This window comes from Gossypium arboreum, chromosome 5 (assembly GCF_025698485.1).
Source record: "Gossypium arboreum isolate Shixiya-1 chromosome 5, ASM2569848v2, whole genome shotgun sequence".
NCBI lineage: Eukaryota > Viridiplantae > Streptophyta > Magnoliopsida > Malvales > Malvaceae > Gossypium > Gossypium arboreum.
In genome coordinates this window covers 8911101-8929331 of record NC_069074.1, presented here as the reverse complement: position 1 = coordinate 8929331, position 18231 = coordinate 8911101, and the positions used below count along the sequence as shown (strand labels likewise).

The window sequence follows — 18231 nt, the reverse complement described above, 5'->3', positions numbered from 1 at the left end:
GGGTTCGCCATAGGGTTCAAATTGCAATTGCAGGTCCTTATAATTCATAATTATTTCTCTATGTTGCTTCTTAAATAATAATAATTTTTGGTACATTTTATTTTGTTTATAATATTTTTATACAACATTAAAAATAGGAGATGAGAGTAATACAATCTGAACTTGTACTAAATAGGTATCTAAGAAGAAATTTAATCACTATTTCATCCAAATAAAAACAGTTTATAATAAAATTTCTAATTTATCAAATAAATATAAATAAAAATCATATTTATCACCAACAAGTGTTACTAGAAGGACAACTACAAACTCTAAATATAAATTATAAACAGAGATAAAAAGTAGAAAACACTATTTTTTTGGGAGGAAAATGGAGAGTACATAAAGGAACGTTTTTAATTTAAAATATGGAATTTTCTTTTTGCCTGCAATTTAAAAAATAAATGAGGGAAGGAGAAGAAAAGCAAGTAGAAGGAAAAAGAAAAGTAAAAGAAAAAGGAAGGAAATAAAAGGAGAATTTAAAATTTCAAACTTAAGGAAGGCCATGACCAGAGAGAAGAAAAAGTAAAAATAAAAATGAATGCAGCGATCACTTTATTTTTATTAGCTTGACCAGGTACAGTCCAAATGCAAAAGCATAAAAATTTAATTTAAAAAAAAACAAAGGACATAATATTTTAGTACTGAAAGTACAATGCTATAAATAAAAGGATAATTTATATAGATAGTCATTTAATTATTAAATATTTTTATTTTAGATATTTAAAATAAAAAATTATAATTTAAATACCTACGTCACATAATTTGATCAGTTTAATTACTTTGGTTAAAATTACAAAAGCATGACAATTTTAAAATTAGCATAATAATAAATTTAGGCTTCAACTTTTATATATTATATTTATTTAGTCATAATTTTAAAAATTAATCTTCAAAATTTATAAATATTTTTAATTTGATCCTACTTCTAAAAAATTAAAGAAATATATATATATATATATATATATCAACGCTAAGCTACAAAATGATATATATATCAAGTCCTAAATCTCTTCAACATAAATGGTATAAAGTGGTCCGGGAATTACAAGAAAAAATTAGAGGAAACTAACATTCATTGAAGCTACATTTAGTTAGAGCCTTAGAGGTAAGCTGAAGAGATCATATGTATTTAGTTACGACTGCTGCTGCAAATTAAGGATTAGCAGCAGAGAGAGAGGGAGACGGGAGCGGGGGGGCGAGGAGAGGGAGAGAGACAGGGTAGGGGAATTTATTTTATTTAAGATTAATATAATTATATTTATTTAATATTAATATAAAATTTAAATTTTTATTATATTTTTTGAAAATATTTATGTATTTTATATATTTATTAAATTAAAAATACTTGTAAATTTTGAGGATTGATTTTTAAAATTATAACTAAATTAATATAATATGTAAAAATTGAGAATTAAATTTATTATTATATATTTTTAACTTTCATGTCAGCTTATGATTTTAACTGGAGTAATTAAAATGATCGAACTATATAACATGAATATTTAAATTATAAATTTTATTTTGAGTACTTAAAATGAAAAGAAAAGTTTTAATAATGGGTGACTATTTTGTATAATTTACGCTAAATAAAAATACTATTCTAATTTAAATTCTAACTGCATAGCGAGTCAAAATTCCTTACAAACAAAAACTCGCCGATTAATCTTCAGTGAAAAGAATGTTCCTGGGTTCTTCCTCTCTCTCTCAATTTCCTTTATAATAAAATATAATAAAAGTAAACGCACGAATTCCTCAACAGTCGACAATTTTACTCTTTTTTGTTATATTCCTTTTAAATTTATCTATTATTCATTCTTCTTCCAATTCCATCACCGTGTATGTAGTATATATATGTAAGGTCTCCAAAGTCCAATCAACTTGTCTACTTCTTTCAATTCCAATTCCCACTCTCTCTCCCCATCTTGAATCCAAACAAATTAAAAGTAAAACACCTCTTTCATTCTCATATCTTTAATTGTTTGACCAGATGGCTCTTCTAATTAACGAAGTCGACTCCCTTACTAACCAGATCTTCTCCATCCTTGAAAACAAATTTCTTTTCGGTGATCACGAGAATAATGCTGCTGCAAAAACCCATGAAGAAGATCACTTGAAATCTGGAAATCAGCTTTCCGGGAAAGTAAGAATCCTATCCATTGACAGTGGGAGCTTTTCCGATGGTATATTGGCCGCCCAATCCCTCCTTACCCTCCAGACTTTTCTCCGTCAAAAGTCGGGGAATCCCAATGCTGTCATTGCCCAGTATTTCGACGTTGTTGCAGGCTCTGGTGCTGGTGCGATTCTCGCCGCATTGTTGTTTACTCGCGCTGAAAACGGCGCTCCCATTTTTACTGCAGACCAAGCTCTTCAGTTCCTTCTGAAAAACCGTCGGAAACTCTTTCCCTCCTCGCCTCAGGGAATATTCCGTCGACTTTTCCGTCCATCGAAGGTGAAAAAACTGTTGAGCAAAACTTTCGGGGAGCTGACTTTGAAAGATACCTTGAAGCCGATTTTGATACCCTGCTACGATCTCTGTTCCAACGCGCCATTCTTGTTTTCCCGCGCTGATGCATTGGAAATGGACGGCTATGATTTCAAGATGAAAGACGTGTGTTACGCAACGTCGGCTGATCCGACGGTTGTGGGAGCAGTAGGAATGAAGTCAGTGGATGAGAGGACGAAAATCCTGGCGGTAGAAGGTGGGGTGGCCATGAACAATCCAGCTGCGGCGGCGATAACACACGTGCTGAATAATAAGCAGGAGTTCCCGTTTTGTAATGGGGTGGAGGATCTTTTGGTCCTATCTTTGGGGAATGGAGAGTCCGGTTTCGGTTCCGGCTCCGGCTCCGGCGACCTTACTCTTACTCCCGCGCCGACAAGGTTTCTTAGAATAGCCGGCGAGGGAGCTTCCGATATGGTAAGTACAAAAATGAATCTTAATACATATATGAAAAATGAAACATATTATTAATCAAAGCTAGCTAAAATGTACATCCCATGGCTGAGATTAACGAACCATATGTACAGGTTGATCAAGCAGTTTCAATGGCATTCGGAGGAAGCGGAAATGGAAGCAAGTACGTGAGAATTCAGGGGACCCCTAACGTTAAGCCAAATAGTAAAAGCGAGGCAGTGATGAGCATTACAAAGGAGATGCTAGGTCAAAGAAACGTGGAGTCGCATCTTTTCAAAGGGAAAAAGAGGAGTGAGGTGACGAATTTGGAGAAACTGGAGATGATGGGAGGTGACTTAATCAAAGAGCAAGAAAGGAGGAAAACCAGCATCCTCCCCACGGTGGTGTTGAAGCAGAAGCAGTCGGCGGCAACGCCCAGAACCTCATCGGCCTCCGCCACCACAATTTCTTCAACTCCGTCTTCATGTTCGTTAGACCATCAAAATTAATTCACTTTCACATCCCAATTTTTACAACGCCATTATTAATTTGTTTCAGGCTAATGCTGCCGCTCGGGATATAATTAATTAATACTAGTAATATAATATTAAGCGGTGTCCGAGCCGAGCTGAGCTGTAAAGTGTAAACTGTACTTAACTATTTCTATTGTTTTGTTCTTATATGGGTTGGGGTGGGGGTGGTTGAGAGTTGAGACAATAGAGAAGACTGAAGAGGCTTCTGCTCTATTATTATTATTGTTATTATTGTATAGTCAGACATGATATAGTTCATTGGTGATGGAATGGACTACATTTATTTTTCTCTCCACCTGTCTCTCTATGATATGGATGGCACGTTCATTATAAATATACAATATGCTTGATTTAATTGTAGGGTTCTACATATTATAATTGGGGACGACCATAATTTGCAATTAGAATCATAGATAACTCATATACCTGGACTACCTACATTGATACTGCGACATTGTTTTTTTTTCTTTAATTTCACTATTAATTAATTTAGATAAAATATACTCATCGAAAATGAAACAAGAAACTTACATATTATAATTATATATAATAATACAATTTGCTTCCTAAACTCGGGTTTCAAATATGTATAGTAAAGCCTCACATTTCAAAATATGTATAGTAAAGGTTTCAAATCTTTTTCCATTAACTAAGTTCAGTGCTGGAAGTCAACAAGGTAAAGATAAGCGGTAATTTCAAATCTTATCTTATTTATTTATTTTTTAATTTTTGTAGGCCAAAAAACTAGTAAACTTAGGTGGTGTGGTTCTTAGAAGACTTAAATAGTGTTACATGTGGGTTATTTTATAAAAAATAATAAAAATGATATGAAGTAAAGATTATTTAAGAGAATAAGTTGAAATTTATAGTGAATATGGGTGCCATCTCATCGTTAAGCGGTATCACTTACATTTTGTTACAAATTATATTTAATAATGTTATGGGAAAAATAACAATTTTTTAAGTAGTATTGCTTGACATATTAACAACACTTTATATAAAATTTTCAAAAATACCAATTTTTTCTACTTAATACACTAAAAGATAGGATATGGGATAACAAAATATTTTTTTTGATGTTGCTCGACACATTGGCAACACCTGTGTTAAATTTTTTTAAATAAGTTGACAAAAAGAAAAAAAAACCTGAAAAAGAGAGGAAAAAAAAAGCTAAACGAAAAGAGGTTGGGTGGATGCTAAAGAATTTGTAACAGGAACATTGATTAGTATGTTTGATCTGGAGACTCACACATTTCATTTGCCATGTGATGAGTGCAATATCATGATGAGTGCAATATCACCTTAGAAAATGCTGCATTAGACTTCGAGTTCCTAGTTGATGTTGCTGCAATTACGGATTCAAGTAAAATGATTAAACTTGCGTCACTTTGCTACCAGTTGGTTGGACGTTTGTTAGGTGATGGTAGTGCTAAGCTTCCGGTTTGAAATATTCTTGGTTAAAACAAAATTTTGAAATTTTATCGAGTAATGCCTTTGAATGGGAGAAAATGTGCACTATTCAAACATATATATTTCAACATAGAATTACATACGAAACCAAAATTCAAATCTAAAGGTAGGCGTGCACTCTTGAACATGATTATGATTATGTTTGCAGCTATCATACATCAAAATCTTCATTTACTTTCATGTTGATGATGTTGTTTAGGCACATAATGATGATAATTATTAAGGTCGGTGTTGGTTGAAGGGGCCGCCAAACTGTTCCAAAAGCCGCTCGATTGTCTTTCTTGATGTAACCTTATCAATCTCGAACGCCTTCATCTCCTCCCCTATACCTAAAATAAAGGAGAAACAAATCAAACTCGTTCAGTCGGTGCATGCAATTATACTTAAGAAGAGACATATATCCAATATTTCAAAACATCTGCAAATTTTATCTATTCATCAACAGATGGGTTGAGATAAAGCAGACCTGGTTGATGAACAGCTTTGAGAGGCAGTTGAGAAGCATTGGAATTGAAGAAGAAGAGTAGATTCTTCATCACCTCCACAGATTCAGTTGAGACTAGGATCTCTCTCTACATAACATTCAGACATTCACAAGAAAGCAATATTGCTTTTACTTTTCTCTGTATGCAAATTTGACTAATTGTGTACCCTGTAATCTGAAACGAAAAGAATCCCCAACTACCAGGATGTCTCTATCAAGTGCATGATCAACACTAAATTTATTAATAACATACTGCCTGTTCAGTCTTCCTAGAACTTTAACTTTTACCATACTCAGAAACAAAACAAGCTCTCCAACAATTAACCATAGGTTAAAATTTTCCAATTTCAAATCGTATAATGACAGCAAGTCTACACTCTAGAAGAAAAAATGAATAAATAAACGGATTTTACGAGAATCCAGACCTTGAAATTCTTCTGTTGATCATAATATCCTGAAACAATCATGAGCAGACGAAGTTTCTCCGTTTCTGATATGCAGGGCAAAAAGTCAGGGATAGAAAAACAGACTCTCAAGTGATTTAATTCATATTTTTAACAACTCACGAAGAAAATGTTTTATTTCCCTAGTTGAGGCCTCGCCATGTGAAAGAAGCTGCTCCACTGAAATGCCAACAGAACTCATACCAACATGTGCAACCGTTAACCTTGAACAAGAGTTGTCTGCCTTGCCTGGTTTAACAATCCAAGTTAACCGAATGCAATTGAATGGCAATTACACAAACAGAGAATCATGAATCACACAACAAAAGTCCAAAAAACCCTAAACCCTACAACACTAAACACTATATGCTAAACCATAAATAAAAAACAATAAACACAAAAACCATAAACATAAAATCACAAACACTAAATTCAAAAAATTGCAAAACCCTAAATCTAAAATTCTAGACCATACAATCTTAAACCCTAAACAACAAACAATAAACTAAAAATCCTAAACTCATAGATCTAAAAACCCTGAAACTCAAATCTAAAACTATAACCCCTAACTCCTAAATTCAAAACCCTAAATATAAATCCTAAAAATCATAGGCCTTAAAAAACCCTAAACCTAAAAACCATAGGCACTACAACAAGAAACCCTAAACATAAAAACATAATACCTTAAAAATAAAAACACTAAACCCTAAAAACAAAAACAATAAACCATAATTCCTAAACCCTAAAAATAATAAAACCATAAACACTAAACCTTAAAATATAAACTATAAACCCTAAACTATAAGCAATAAATGTAACGGCCTAATTTTCAGTGGTGTCGGAAATGGTGATTTGAGATCACTAAATTCGACAAATAAGATTGAACAAGATAGTAATTTAATATTTATGAGTCAAGTAAGAATTTAGAAGAATTTGTGAAATGGTGAAATTAGTGAATTAAAAGAATTTATTAGGTCAAGCGGGTCAAAAATGAGGTATCGAGACCTCAAAGTTGAAAATCGAGCTATAAATATTTTTATAAATATTTATGGAGTGTCATTGAGTTAGTATTAAAGTTTCGTTAGAAAATTTTAACGTTGGATGGCTAATTAATTGAAAAGGATTAAATTGAAAATAGCACAAAATTTGTTAAATTGTGAGTAAATAGCTTAAGTATTTAAAAGATGGATTTAAAGAGCAATTAGACCCAAAGGTTAATGGCTGGACGGTTTGGGTATGAAATAAGCAAGAAAACAATGTGAACAAGGGCAAAATTGGAAATAGATAAAAGTTAATAGTTAAATAATGATGTAATTGAAAAATCTAGACATTTTCTTCATAATTTCTCAGCCAAAACGCCATAGAAAGTCTGGAGAAAGCTGGTTTTCATATTTTTACATCATGTGAGTCTAATTCTTGCTTTTTCTTGATAATTTTTATGTTTTATGACTTTTACAATTAGGTCCACTTGTAGAATTCATTAGTTTTTGATTTTATGGGTGAAATTGGAAGTTACCCTGGATGGATAAGGGAATTTTATGATGAATTATTATGAAATTTAAGTTCTAATTTCATATTAAGGTGGTTTTATTAAGTGATTTTGATAGGAAATGATATTTAGGACCTAATTGTGAAAAAGTTGTGAATTGAAGGTTGCTGTTGAAATTCAGAATATAAAAGGTTTTGAAATAGTTTATAATGATAAAATAAAGTGTTAATTGAGAAAAATTAGTTCAATTGATGGGTGAATTGAGTAGGGACTAAATTGTGAAAACTGTAAATTTTGGGGTAAAAGTGCAATTTCGAAATTTGAACAGCATAAATTGTGAAGTGAAATAGAAATCAAATAAATGCTAATGAGTAGAAATATTTTATATTATAGATCAAGAATCCAAAGAAGAACGAGGAAAAGAAAAAGTTGCGGAATAGTCCCAAAATTTCAATATCTTCTACAAATTAGCGGGTAAGTTCATATGGTTGAAATTAGATGTTTATTTGTGAATGATTGAAGTATATAATGTGTTATTATATACGAATTTGTTGTGGGATTGTGTAGATTTTGTTAATGAAAGAATAAATGTGGAAATGCAAATTAGGAAAACGCAGGATTGAGTACGTTCAGTATCGTGACGTGTGATGAATTGATGGATAAGACCATGGTTGTTCCATGGCAAAGTGTGAAATGTAGGTATGGTATCATCCATCTGAGTTGTGAAATGTAGGTATAGTATTATCCATCTTGAAATGTGAAATGTAGGTATGGTATTATCAAATCCATCTTGAGTTAAGAAATGTAGATATGGCATTTCCCATACCGAGTTAAAAAAATGTAGGTATGGTATTTCAATGAGGAAAACCATACTGAGTTGTGAATCGTGGCATTGAGCAACGACGTACTCAATTTCGTAAGCCGTTTCCTAATTTGATTATAAGAAATAAAAGAGAAGTGATCCAAATGAAAGAGATTGAGTAGTTATTCTTGTTGAGCTCAACTATGTGAATTATTATAACAATGGTTGTGAATCGCAGGAAACTTTAGTAAATGTTTTGGTATTGTTTGGAAATATTATGTTTGGTAAGCATTACTTTTAACCTATGAACTTACTAAGCTTCAATAAGCTTACTTGTGTGTGTTTAATATTTTTATGTAGATTGACTTGAAGTGAAGTGGGTAGATCGGATCAACACAACAAAGCACACTATCCAGATCAATTCGGTAGCTTTTGTTTTATGTTTGAAGATTTATATGGCATGTATAGAGTTTGAATGAATTGAAGTAAAGATGTTATAAACTAGTTAACAATATTTGTACTAAAATAGTTTTCGGTAAGTAGCAGTAGTTTGACTTTGAAAAATCACTAAAAATAGTAGAAATGGAATTAAATAATGAATAAATTATGGAATCGAATCTCGATGAGTCTATTTTCATATGGAAGAAGCAAAACAGGTATATGAGCTATATTTTATGAGATGTTTAAATTTTTGTGAAACAGGGCGAGCAATTTCTGGATCCCTGTTCGACTTTGAAATTCACCATAAATTTTACAAAGATAATTAGAAGTCATACTTTATATGTACAGATTCCTTATTGAGTCTAGTTTTATTAGAGACAAACGGCATAGTCATTGAAGCTCTGTACAGAGAGATATTTGATTCAGTAATACACAAAGGTCAGAGTAGTCAAACCACGAAACAGGGAGATTTTAAATAATAAACTGTACTAATTGGCTTGACCAAAATTCTAGAAAAAATTGGTAAGTAGATATATGAGTATAAATTCAGAGAAAATTTACGGATTTGGATTTGAATTTTATAACTCGAGATATGAATTATTTAGCAACTATGACACAGTTGGACAGCTTATGCAGAAAGTGTGATATAAATTGTTTGAATTTATTTAAGTGCTCAAATAAGTTTAGTAATGCCCCGTGCTCGACTCCGGCGACGGTCTCGGGTAAAGGGGGCGTTACAATAAACCCTAAACATAAAATCCTAAACACCCTAAAAATAAAAACCCTAAATACTAAAAACAATAAACTCTACAAATACTAAAACCATAAATCCTAAACCCAAACTCTAAAACCCTAAAAATAATAGAACCATGCATTCTAAACCCTAAATCATTAGCAATAAAACCATAAGCCCTAAAAATAAAAACATAAAACCCCCTTAAAACCCTAAGAACAATAAACACAAAATACTACTAAACCCTAAATCCTAAAACCATAAACCATAAACTATAAACAATAAATCATAAACCATAAGTAATAAAGCCCTAAACCTAAAAACCATGATAATAAAATCCTAAACCCTAAAAATAATAAACCCTAAGAACACTAAAACCTTAAATTATAAATCCTAAACAAAAAACCTTAAGCACTAAACAATAACGCTAAAACATAAAACATAAAACCCTAAAACTTAACCCCAAAAACACTAAACCTTAATAACAATAAAACAATAAACCCTAAAACACCAACACCACCAAAACCTTAAGCCATAAATCATAAACCTTAAAACCCTAAACCTAAACCACTAAACCCTAAAATTAATAAACATTAAAACCTTAAATCATAAAACCATAAAAATCCTAAATCCCAAACAATAAAACACTAAACCATAAACCTTAAAATAAATAAAACCCTAAACCCTAAACACCCCCCAAAAAAACTATATATCATAAAAACTCTAAACCCTAACCCACAAACATAAAATCATAAACCCTAAAAATCATAAATCATAAACCCTAAAAACCATAAATCATAAGCCCTAAAAATCATGAACCCTAAACCCTAAAAACTAAAAACCATAAAACCCAAAAACACAAAACGCTAAGCCATGAAACCATAAACCCTAAACACTAATAATACAAAGTCCTAAACCTTAAAAACACTAAAATATCAACACTAAAACCCCTAAGCCATAAACCCCTAAACTCAAACTCTATAGCCATAAACCATAAACCCCTAAATCCTAAAAACCTAATCCATACAACCCAAAATAATAAACCATTAGATTTCCTCACTATGTGATGTTAACACTTGAAAGTAATGTTGAATGTCAGCTACTATCATTCACTTAATGGAAATTCAATCAAATATAGTCAAAGTGCAAGTACAAACCTACTCTTGTCCACTTCTTGAAATCTTTTCCCAAAATATCAGCTACTCTCAGCTCAGACACATCATATAGTTTATATCGCACTGCAAATCATGAGTTTTAGATCCAAACATTAGCCTAAGTAAAAAACACGTGAATATGGAGTGAGATTGGATTATTTCCATATTCTTGTTTGGAGGAGAGAGAGAGTGAAGAGAGAATAAAGGGAGGAATTAGGTCAAAAAGAGCTTACATATCTGGTACAGGCCATTGCATCCAAAACGACCAGCTCCATTGAGCAACAATGTAGCCATGTATTTATCCTTGGTCGTAGAATCAGGACTTGACAGATTTCCAGTGTCTAACAGAATACCAGCTAACTGCACATAAGTAAAATTTCAGCTTGTCTCATTTGGTTGACTTTGATCACAATTTCATTTACAGCTCCTAATATTATTTCACTGAATCACCCAGACACGAAATTCAGGAAATAAGTTGGGTTCTATCATTTTTGCTACTTGCTTTTGGAAGCAAAAAGTAAAATCATGCTTCTACTTTGGACACAGAAGCAAACAACATTTTCAGAGTATCAAAAAGTAAAAATTCCATATTCATGGATAACACAGTTTTCCCCTCCCTCGGAAGGAACATCCATTCACTTGTTTGACAGCTAAGAGGAATAGCTTTCTCTTTTGACTGAGAACTGCTTACATTTGTTGATAAGCAGTAGTCAATCCCGGAAAAGGGTCAAGTGTTAGGCTTAATGCCATATCTACTTTTAGGGTTATTCAGCATAATATTACTTTGACTAGCTGTTCTCTCTTTCCTTAGTAGAAGCTAGGAAGAAGAGCAACAAACCTAACAGAATCGGACTTGCTTGGGCCAAACCCTTCTGCCTTTAAGGTCATATTTCCTCCCAGACACAGGCCTTAGAGCCAACTTTATCGCAGTTCAGCATACCCCAGATCTAAATATCGTTGAAAGAACTTGCTGATGTAAAAACTCAACTATACTAGCCTTAGGGTGGGTATGGGGCGGCGGTGTAGTACGTTTAGCTTACTTTTTATCTCACGCTACAGTATCGCTACAGTATCTAATCTCACCGCCACCGCTGTTTTTACACTAACCGCAAGTAAACGCACCGCCCATCCAAACTCACCCTTAGTCAACAAGGTCAGATCATGAGTGAAATGGTTTTGCTTTTCTTAGTTGCATTTATTTTTGGCAACTTTTGCGGAAGAAGAAAAAACAACAACAAAGTAGCATAAGAAATTTTGACCAGGCGCCTTAATTTATCCAATAACATCTATGCTAGATCATTTAGTATACGAGTACCATCAGCAATCAAACCACCACTCCAAAAATTTTGGAATAAAATCATATCTCTATAATATTAACACAGATACTATTCTTCACTGTTATAACCATCACACCGCAGAAGCACAATTATAAAGTAAGCATTTCGCCTCCAGCATTGCAATGCAATTATTGTGAATACAAACATTGCAAAGATTGTATTGTCGATCATTTTTCTTTAAGTTCTTATACAAGAATTTCAACTTAATGTGATTTTCTTATACTGTCAAGCAGACCTAAGCTGTTATAGCGATCAAAGAATTTAATTCCATTTCAGCTCGAAATGTTAGAATTCAACGAAAAAATTCAGTTCCAGCAATTTAGCTCTTAATTTTTGACTTACTATTTTAACCTTCAAGTTTTGGTTTTATGAAAAAGTAACTCCGAAATTAAATACTTACTGCTAAATATGATAACCACTTGCAAAGTGCAAGTGAATGCTTTAATTGTTATGAGCTAGTTGCTTCCGTAAGTATCACTCTTGATTAATTTGAAAAATAAATAGGAAAATAATAGTTAATGCTAGAATATATAAAATCATAAAGATTGAAAGGAAGCAAACAGTTGAATATTCAAAAGAAACTGCAATAAGTACCAAAAGTCGGCAGAATCCTTGTCCTGCCAAAATCTGAGGCGATGTCATTGCAAAGTTTTCAGCAATAAGTGTACAAGATGAGCACTCCTGCATACATGAATGCTGTTAAACAAGACCCCCCATACTATTTTATAACAGAGTAGATTTAAAAGCATATATTAAAAGGAGAGAGGGGGGAGCTTCACAAGAAACACACATGACAAATAACAAAAGCCAACTAATGTTCTTAGTTGCTGTTGCTAACCATTTCGGTAACTGCAACAATATGCATGTCATCGTTTGTTTTGCTTTAAAAGGAAAAATAGCACTGAAAACAAGACATGCTACTGTTTCGAAAATGAAATTCCCACTCTTAAACAAATTGAGATAAAAGAACGATTAAGTATGAACAGTGTTGTTCATGTCATTACTTTTCTTGTATAAAAATAAACTCTAAAGTAAAATAAAATATACAATCTTTTGCTTTTAACTTTATATAGAACACAGTAAATAGAAAAAGCATCAACCAGAAGGAGCCTAACTTCGCTACTTTAAAAATTATGACACATGTCCATAACAATTTTGTTCTTTACCAACAATAAACAAAGCAAAAAGGAATAGTAAAATTTGAGCTTAGAAAACTGGTAACGCTATTAAAGATCCCTTCTTTGTCTTCATTCATGCCTAATACATTTTTAGTGTGATACTATGTCTGATGATGCATATTGAATAATCAAGATTGAAAATAGAAGGCGCACTTGATAATCATTTGGATGACAATATTTTAACTGGACTATAAACTGCACTAGTTATCGACAAAATACTTTATGAAGAGAGTTAACCAAGCAAATTACTGGAAATTTCTGTGAACTGATTGGATAAAAGAGCTCCAATTGCCCTGGAATAGCATTCAAGTGTAGGAGAATCCATCCTAGAATTATTTTCCAGATAGAAAGGAAACAGATCCCTCTGTCTCTTTAAACAGAACCCACTCAATTGAGTAACACTATGAACACCAAGAGCAGGTTTCATGAATATTGATAACATGATGAAACATAAAAAAAAAAAAAAAAGATCATGACAAATAACAAGGTAATATTAACAATATATGGGATGGGATATACTTGCAAAAGATAGCTTTATGCTTTAACATTGGCTTTAAGGCCTCTTGTGACTATCTCAGTAAGACAAAAGTAACTATACTAGATATTCAATAACTAGAACATAACTTGGTATGCTAAACACTATCAGCTTGCTAGTAATTCTCCTTATTGGGAGCCACATCCCAGAAACATAAGTTCTTCTCCTTGGGGAAAACCACATCATCAAAATATAATGATATCGGCATAACAAATCAAGAAAAAGCAAGACAATTAAATAATTAATATGACAATAAGAATGGATAATAGTCAAATAATATAGAATAACACAACTTAAACTCTCATGTCAGACCTGTCCCACGGTGGCTTTCTCAACCCAAGGGTACGCAAATTCGCCCTGTAGATAAAGGTGAATATCTGTTATTAATATTTTCAGATTCAAATAAAAAAGAAGGCATGAAATTAGCCATATTCAGTTGTATATATACCTCTTTGCAGTTAAAGATTTCAATGACTGATTCTTTTAGTGCCTGTACATAGGAAGCTATATAAATCATTTCTGATGGTCAAAAGGTAAAGTCAGTTCTTGTAGAATATTACCTCTTGTTTACTCGGAAGCTTGTAACCATTTAATAGAACTAACTTAAGACTCCCAAACAAGTCATAATATGATAGATCAATCTGCCCATCATTCAACATCAAGAAGAAATGGTCAATTAAAGTTGGGAATTAAACTTAAATCATATTTTGAAATTTATCAGACAAGGTATCTGTGAAATGATCTGCAGATAAAAGAATAGCACCATATACTCAAATATCTGAACCTAAGCATTTAATAGCTGTTAGCACTTGAGAAATATATACTCCCTTTTGGGCCACTTATAGGAGTTACATAAACAAAATGTTAGTTATGAATATTTTATCCAACTGAGCAGGTCAGATGTTAAGAATTGAAAAAGTTTAATAAGGTCTTCTAAAAGCCATAAAATTGAATGCATAGAAAAGTAGCTCTTAAAAGATTCAAAGCAGGCAGAACAATGTTAATATAGGTATTACATCAGCTGAGCTGAACATACCTCATCAATAAAGATTAAGGATGACTGATCAATTTGACAAGAATCCAGCAACCATTTTAATTCAGCATGTGAGTTCAGCTCTGTCCTCTTTATGTTGATGACAGGAACAGTAAAGAACTGATCATTTTCAAGTGTTTCATTCAAGTAGAAGGCATACATGATTGCTGAAGCAACAGAGCCAACATCTGAAAATTGAAAATTCTGATATCAGAATATAAAATTCATGGCAAGAAGCGGAAGAATAAAATTGTGGTAGAGCATTCCTTTTCTTCATCCCAAAGATTTTGAATTTCTCAATACTGAAAACACAATACCTCCTCACCAGTCTTCCAAATTTTTTGTTGCCAAATAAATAAAATTAATTCATTAATTGAAGAAACTTGAGACTTAAAAGTACAGGTAAAGAATGGAAACAACTTCAATGCACTCGCAAGAAGAAAGATGCAAAAGCATGTTTGAGGACTAAGCTTAAGTTACATAATCACCTACCGCCTCATGCACACAAGGATTAGGTGTATGCTTCTCACAAATCAAACAAGAAATAAAGTAGCTTCATCTAGTTCTTGGTTAGAAGCAAATGAAGTGGAAAGAGTTATAAGCATAGCAAAAACAAAAGATAAGACTTCAGGACTTCTTTAATTATTATGGTAAGAGAAGACAACATATAATTACCAGGGACGTCTTGCCCAATAACAGCATGAAGGAACCTTCCTGGAACACCAGCATCAACCTCTTCCCTTCTCGATTTGAGAAAAAAGTTAAGTCTGTTAACGCTTTCACAGGATTCTACAATTTCCATTCGTGGTGAATATCCATTATAAAATGAAGCTGCAGACTGAGGAAGAGGAATTTTTGGCAAGCTGGTTCTTTTTTTCATAACCTTATATGATTTTTCAGTTCCCAACAGAGAAGTTACATAATGATCAAGTGAGTCTTTCATTGAATCACTTGGGTTATCCAAATGAAAGTTTGACTCTGACTGAATGTCTGATAGGACAGATGCAGGTGGCCTCACAGCATTTGACCAACTATCATTTGATACTCGGATAAATGGTTGAAGAATAGCATCTGATATTGAATCACCAAAAGCTGGTTCCATACGCTTTTCAGATATATCCAAATCAAGGTTTTTGCGCCCTGAGTCACCAATATCTGATCTAGACCTGGAAACCTTCTGGACATCATAAATGCCTCCAAAGTTAGAGTTAGAAGATTCTTCTGTTAAAGAGCCACCCTTTACTAATAGACCTTCAAAGTAAGGATTCTCTCGGGTACGAATATATGGTCCCTGTCATATAAGAACAAAAGAAAAAGGATTTGAAACATGGAGGAAATCTACACTGCAAAAAGAGGGAAAAAACACGGTTATGATAATTGAATATTTAAGGTCATAACCATTGAAGCCATGAGACTAGTGACATGAAAGCTAAGAACTAGTCTATGCTCTTACTCCGATTTAATTTACATTAAATGTACAGTTTTAATGTGTTACTAGAGATTGTAAACAAATATGAGAATCAATAGCAGCTTCTAGCTCAGGGCCATATCAGTTTATCTAAAAATAAATTGGAAAGTTTTGTGCAACATAATCACCTCATTGACTAACCATTTCCAAGTAGAAGAGAAGGAAGAAGTAGTAACTACTCAAGATTGTATAAAAAGCAAAAGACTATTTACACTTATCCTCGTTATTGGAATTCCATTTTTACAGGTAAATGCTCTATACACCAATGCCACAGCTAATAGTAATTTTACTAATTTGCGTGTGAAGGAAATTTTGAAAAAGGACTGTATAAAAGGTGAATATAACGAAAAAGGTAGATAATCCTCTGTATGTCTTGACTGATTCACTCAAATTCAAAATCTATGGTTTAGGTTTTCTTCAACACAACATAGAGTGTTGTAACAGAAGCAAGAATATATACAGAAAAAAAAAAAAACATAGTGTGTTCTGTAAACTACCGTTGTTTATACTGTTCGTATTGAGATCATTGCTAACAAAAGTAAAAGAAAAAGGCAATGGGCAGAGGGAAAGTAGACAAACCTGAGAAAGTGGTTGGGAGGAGGTCATGGTGGAGAAGAAGAAGAAGAAGAAGAAGGGGCGTGGCAAAGTGAAAGGAGTGATGGGTTATGAGCAACGAGTGAAAGGGCGGCAGATTCGAGGAGACAAAGAGAGGAGGAGAAGACGACATCTTGAGATTCATTGTGGACTCCGCCATGCCGATTAAGACCAATTCAAGCTAAAACCTTTTCTAAAAACCATCGATGGCGGTTCCTATTCAATCCTCTGCAATGCACGCGCCAAACAATTCAAAATCAACGCTTCTACTTCCAAAATAAGTACGTTTGGTTGTTTGCCGTTACGCTTCACCTGGGAGGGCAGGGAAGAGAAGGGCTGGGTTGGTCAGCTTCCGTTTAAATCCACTTCAAATTTGGGCCTTTTACCTTTTCATAATCCAACCCAATTTAGATATGGGGTTTTCAATTTTTTCAAAATCCAATTAAGTAATGATGCTTTAAAGAAAGAAAGAAAATAACAATGGTGTTTTTAATTTGACAGCATAACAATAAATTTATTAATAAAGTTTATATTACTTGTTAATTTAACTTTTACTTTTAAAATTAAATTTTACTCGTTCTCAATTTTTAAAAGAATTGAATTTAACTATTAACATTTTAAAAAGTGTCAATTTATTGTTTTTCAAGGAGATATTGACAAACTTTTATTTTTAAACATGTACTTCATCCCATATATTTAAAATATTTTAATAATTTTTAAATTATTTATTGACGTGATATAAAAGATAAATAACGTCATATCAACATTAAGTATCGTGATTTGTCACTTAAGTTGCCACAATAAATCGTTAAAAATTAATATTTTAATCAACATTTTCATTAAAAATTTATTTGATTGTTTTAAAATATTAATAATTAAATTTAACTAAAAAAAAATAAAGATCAAATTAATAAAATATATAAACGTTGAAGGATAAATTTATTATAGCTAATTTAATTGATGTGATATTTTAATAAGCTTTTGTGTTGGTAAAAGTTAAGATTTTGAGGAGTATTATTTTATAGACTGTTTTGATAAGTCTTGGTTAGATAATTGAATAATTTTTATATTATTTTACATGATGTTTCCTAAAACAATAGAAAAGTAAAAATCATATAATTGTATTTAAAAAATCATAAAAATAAATATTTAAAAATCATAAAATATTTAAAGTAAAAATTTTAAAAGTTTGAAAAATGAAAATCACTTTTTCAATTTTTCTACTACTTTAAAATTATATTTTATTAAAAAGTTTATTTTATGATTTTTGAAAGTTTCAATCTTTTTTTTGAAAAAATATTTTTAAAAATATTTTACATTTTCGTATTTTAGAAAAAATTTTGAAATTTTATGATTTTTAAAATATATAATTTTATCAAAAAATAAAAACTGTTTTTTAATTTTCATGTTTTAAATATTTCTTAGTTTTATTTCTCTTTTCACGCAGTTAAAATAGGTGACATGGGATTTTGAATAAAAAATAATAATGACACACATTAGTATTTCATTCGGATTTGATAATTTTATCTCTTATTTTCTCGACATTTTCCATGTGTAAATCTACTCACCTATCTATATCAGCCACCTCACCAGCATATTCCA

The 18231-nt window shown here is 32.0% G+C and overlaps 2 protein-coding genes across 2 annotated transcripts; one reads left to right on the top strand and one right to left on the bottom strand.

Moving 5' to 3' along the window:
* Window positions 1–1790: 1790 nt before the first annotated feature.
* LOC108450751 (patatin-like protein 7) lies at window positions 1791–3823 on the top strand. The gene is made up of 2 exons (XM_017748508.2): window positions 1791–2959; window positions 3070–3823. Exons 1-2 carry the CDS (start codon window positions 2030–2032, stop codon window positions 3442–3444), a joined length of 1305 nt encoding a protein of 434 aa, XP_017603997.1. The 5' UTR covers window positions 1791–2029; the 3' UTR covers window positions 3445–3823.
* A 1144-nt stretch (window positions 3824–4967) lies between these two features.
* LOC108452209 (uncharacterized) lies at window positions 4968–16977 on the bottom strand. Its single transcript, XM_017749976.2, has 13 exons — window positions 16615–16977; window positions 15243–15858; window positions 14571–14755; window positions 14095–14175; window positions 13983–14024; window positions 13847–13891; window positions 12416–12502; window positions 10718–10844; window positions 10488–10568; window positions 5989–6114; window positions 5848–5912; window positions 5405–5510; window positions 4968–5267 (listed from the first exon to the last, which is right to left on the bottom strand). The coding sequence occupies exons 1-13, from the start codon at window positions 16639–16641 to the stop codon at window positions 5158–5160; spliced, it is 1698 nt and encodes a 565-aa protein (XP_017605465.1). The 5' UTR covers window positions 16642–16977; the 3' UTR covers window positions 4968–5157.
* Window positions 16978–18231: the final 1254 nt, after the last annotated feature.